The 4,781-nt window shown below is 55.6% G+C and overlaps 1 protein-coding gene across 1 annotated transcript in view; it reads right to left on the reverse strand.

Moving 5' to 3' along the window:
- Positions 1-211: 211 nt before the first annotated feature.
- Positions 212-4,781, reverse strand: part of LOC120928764 (radial spoke head 1 homolog) — a 21,798-nt gene continuing 17,228 nt past the window's right edge. Inside the window, exons 8-9 of the mRNA XM_040339755.1 lie at positions 4,192-4,416; positions 212-967 (exon numbers count right to left, since the gene is read on the reverse strand). Coding sequence (XP_040195689.1) covers positions 954-967; positions 4,192-4,416 — 239 coding nt within the window. The 3' untranslated portion in view covers positions 212-953. The remainder of the gene's footprint in view (positions 968-4,191; positions 4,417-4,781) is intronic.

Raw genomic sequence — 4,781 nt, forward strand, 5'->3', positions numbered from 1 at the left:
ACAATCTTTGATACTCCTCCTGAGTATGGGGGATACCATATATTTCAGACTCTTTCACAGCCTATCTGGATAGTGGGGCCCAAAATCCAAAGAGCGCCTTCAGGTTTGCAAGGGTCATAAATTACACATCAGATTTCCTGACTACCTAAAGCATTTTTTAGAGGCATTGAAGTGCCAGGACAGTTAAAAAAGCCCACAAACTGACCATATGTAAAGTAGACCCAGGAAAGTATTTATTTAGAGTCAAGGTGAGTCTTTTGAAAGTCAATCTTTTAGCGGCAAGTTATTGGAATAGAAAGAAAGGAGAAAATATATATATATTTTTTTTACACACAGCTGTCAAATAATTACAGGCACAGATGTCAAAGATATTTCCCCCCCATGCATGGTCATACTTAGGATCACATCCATAAAACAATCTTCGATATTCCTGAGTATGAGGATTCCATATATTTCAGACTCTTTCACAGCCTATCTGGATAGTGGGGCCCAAAATCCAAAGAGCACCTTCAGGTTTGCAAGGGGCATAAAGGAAAACATCTCATTTTCTGACTACCTATCACATGTCTGGAGGCCCTGGAACGCCAGGACAGTAGAAACACCCACAAAATAGCCACATTTATGTAGCGCTACCCCCTAGAGGGCCGCTGGATTTTGGGTCCCCCTATACCTGCACAGTTAGGCACCATGCATTTTCCAATTTCACAGTCAGTGGTCAGTAACCAATCCATGGGCTTTTTTTTGTTGTTTTATTGAGGGAAAACAGCTTGGATGGGGATAAGGGGTTATGGGATGCCCAACTTGGACTTGGTAGAACAACTTGAGGACAAACTTTTCTTCTCTGTGTACACAAAAATGCAGGAGGTGAGGAACGAGATAGAGGAGGTCACTCCTCACCGGACACTTCCACCTTCACAGGAATTTCTGACCGCTATGTCCGCCATCTTCATAAGTTATCCTTCATGATCTGTAAGAAAAAGTAATTGTTACTGCAGGTAGCTGATTGCCCTTGCGGGAACCGGGAGGAGTATCTGAGGCTGTGCCCTCAACCGGGAGGAGTATCTGAGGCTGTGCCCGGGAACCGGGAGGAGTATCTGAGGCTGTGCCCGGGAACCGGGAGGAGTATCTGGGGCTGTGCCCTCAACCGGGAGGAGTATCTGAGGCTGAGCCCTCAACCGGGAGGAGTATCTGAGGCGGAGCCCAGGAACCGGGAAGAGCATCTGAGGCGGAGCCCGGGAACCGGGAGGAGCATCTGAGGCCGAGCCCGGGAACCGGGAGGAGCATCTGAGGCTGTGCCCGGGAACCGGGAGGAGCATCTGAGGCTGTGCCCGTGAACCGGGAGGAGCATCTGAGAGCTGTGCCCGGGAACCGGGAGGAGCATCTGAGGCTGAGCCCGGGAACCGGGAGGAGCATCTGAGGCTGTGCCCGGGAACCGGGAGGAGTATCTGGGGCTGTGCCCGGGAACCGGGAGGAGTATCTGGGGCTGTGCCCGGGAACCGGGAGGAGTATCTGGGGCTGTGCCCTCAACCCGGGAGGAGTATCTGAGGCTGAGCCCTCAACCGGGAGGAGTATCTGAGGCTGAGCCCTCAACCGGGAAGAGTATCTGAGGCTGAGCCCGGGAACCGGGAAGAGCATCTGAGGCTGAGCCCGGGAACTGGGAAGAGCATCTGAGGCTGAGCCCGGGAACCGGGAAGAGCACCTGAGGCTGAGCCCGGGAACCGGGAGGAGTATCTGAGGCTGAGCCGTCAACCGGGAGGAGTATCTGAGGCTGAGCCCGGGAACCAGCATTAGTATCCCAGGCAGAACCTGGGAACCAGGATCATTTTCCAAGGCTTGTCTTGAAAACCGGGATCAGTATCCAAGGCAGGGCCCAGGAACAAGATCAGTATAAGAGTCTTAGCTCCGGTACTGGAACTAGCATGCAAGGCCGTGCCCAGGAACCGGGATCAGTATACAAGGCAAGGACGAGGAACCATGATCGGTATACAAGGCAGGGCCGAGAAACCAGGATCGATATACAAGGCAGGGCCGAGAAACCAGGATAGATATACAAGGCAGGGCAGAGGAACCAGGATCAGTATACAAGGCAGGGCAGAGGAACCGGGATCAGTATACAAGGCAGGGCAGAGGAACCGGGATCAGTATACAAGGCAGGGCAGAGGAACCGGGATCAGTATACAAGGCAGGGCAGAGGAACCGGGATCAGTATACAAGGCAGGGCAGAGGAACCGGGATCAGTATACAAGGCAGGGCAGAGGAACCGGGATCAGTATAAAAGGCAGGGCAGAGGAACCGGGATCAGTATAAAAGGCAGGGCAGAGGAACCGGGATCGGTATACAAGGCAGGGCAGAGGAACCGGGATCGGTATACAAGGCAGGGCAGAGGAACCAGGATCAGTATACAAGGCAGGGCAGAGGAACCGGGATCAGTATACAAGGCAGGGCAGAGGAACCGGGATCAGTATACAAGGCAGGGCAGAGGAACCGGGATCAGTATACAAGGCAGGGCAGAGGAACCGGGTTCAGTATAAAAGGCAGGGTAGAGGAACCGGGATCGGTATACAAGGCAGGGCAGAGGAACCGGGATCAGTATACAAGGCAGGGCAGAGGAACCGGGATCAGTATACAAGGCAGGGCAGAGGAACCGGGATCAGTATACAAGGCAGGGCAGAGGAACCGGGATCAGTATACAAGGCAGGGCAGAGGAACCAGGATCGGTATACAAGGCAGGGCAGAGGAACCATGATCGGTATACAAGGCAGGGCCGAGGAACCGGGATCAGTATACAAGGCAGGGCCGAGGAACCAGGATCGGTATACAAGGCAGGGCAGAGGAACCGGGATCAGTATACAAGGCAGGGCAGAGGAACAAGGATCAGTGTACAAGGCAGGGCCGAGGAACCAGGATCGGTATACAAGGCAGGGCAGAGGAACCGGGATCAGTATACAAGGCAGGGCCGAGGAACCAGGATCGGTATACAAGGCAGGGCAGAGGAACCGGGATCAGTATACAAGGCAGGTTCATGTTCAGTTGTGCACATGGAGTATTGAATAAAAATCAACAAAGAAAGGTCACAACTCTCCTTTTTATCTATTCTTTATTTTTTATTCAACTTTGTATTTGGTTTCTTGCTAATAATCAGAAACTGACCCAAGGTCCTGGGCCCGGCCTCGGATACTGCTCCCCTTTCTGGGCCCGGCCTCGGATACTGCTCCCCCTTTCTGGGCTCGGCCTCGGACACTGATCTTGCTTCCCGGGGCTCGGCCTTTAGATACTGGTCCCCCTCTCTGGGCTCAGCCTTGGATACTGGTCCCCCTCTCTGGGCTCGGCCTCGCATACCGGTCCCCCTCTCTGGGCTCGGCCTCGGATACTGGTCCCCCTCTCTGGGCTCGGCCTCGGATACCGGTCCCCCTCTCTGGCTCGGCCCTCGGATACCGGTCCCCCTCTCTGGGCCCGGCCTCGGATACCCGTCCCCCTCTCTGGGCCCGGCCTCGGATACCGGTCCCCCCCTCTGGGCCCGGCCTCGGATACCGGTCCCCCTCTCGGGGCTCGGCCTCGGATACTGGTCCCCCTCTCTGGGCTCGGCCTCGGATACTGGTCCCCCTCTCTGGGCCCGGCCTCGGATACTGGTCCCCCTCTCTGGGCTCGGCCTCGGATACTGGTCCCCCTCTCTGGGCTCGGCCTCGGATACCGGTCCCCCTCTCTGGGCCCGGCCTCGGATACTGGTCCCCCTCTCTGGGCTCGGCCTCGGATACTGGTCCCCCTCTCTGGGCTCGGCCTCGGATACTGGTCCCCCTCTCTGGGCTCGGCCTCGGATACCGGTCCCGCTTCCAGGGCCCGGTCTCGGATACGGATCCCACTTCCAGGGCTCGGCCTCGGATACTGGTCCCCCTCCCTGGGCTCGGCCTCGGATACCGGTCCCGCTTCCAGGGCTTGGTCTCAGATACTGGTCCCCCTCCCTGGGCTCGGCCTCAGATACTGGTCCCCCTCCCTGGGCTCGGCCTCAGATACTGGTCCCCCTCCCTGGGCCCGGCCACCGATATTGATCCAGGGTTTGGGTCTAATTACTTGTATCCTGTAGAACCATCTGCTCTGATGACCCAACTAGAAGATCCGAGGTGGAGAAGAACGAGGAGATGGAGCAGAAACAGGACAGACAAAACAAGACAATGACACTTGGGATCCCCTCACCTTCCCCCGGGTCCGTCCTCTCAGCCTCCGAACCTTCCCCCGGGTCCATCCTCTCAGCCTCTGAACTCTCTGGTAAGACAGGCGTGGCCTCAGACGTGACAGGTACGTTTTCTGATGTTTCAGCAGAAGGTGGAGCCTCTTCCGATAGAATCTCTGTCTGATTGGTCAAGGTGACGGACTCTGGGGGTGCCTCGGAATCCTCCGCCACAGGCGGCTCTCCAACCACTGCAAGGAAAAAAGACATACTGAGAGATACGGGAAGAGACATACTGAGAGATACGGGAAGAGACACACTGAGAGATACAGGAAGAGACACACTGAGAGATACGGGAAGAGACACACTGAGAGATACGGGAAGAGACACACTGAGAGATACGGGAAGAGACACACAGAGATACGGGAAGAGACACACTGAGAGATACGGGAAGAGACACACTGAGAGATACGGGAAGAGACACACTGAGAGATACGGGAAGAGACGTACTGAGAGATACGGGAAGAGACGTACTGAGAGATACGGGAAGAGACGTACTGAGAGATACGGGAAGAGACGTACTGAGAGATACGGGAAGAGACGTACTGAGAGATAC

Source organism: Rana temporaria, chromosome 2 (genome assembly GCF_905171775.1).
Source record: "Rana temporaria chromosome 2, aRanTem1.1, whole genome shotgun sequence".
Classification (NCBI taxonomy): domain Eukaryota; kingdom Metazoa; phylum Chordata; class Amphibia; order Anura; family Ranidae; genus Rana; species Rana temporaria.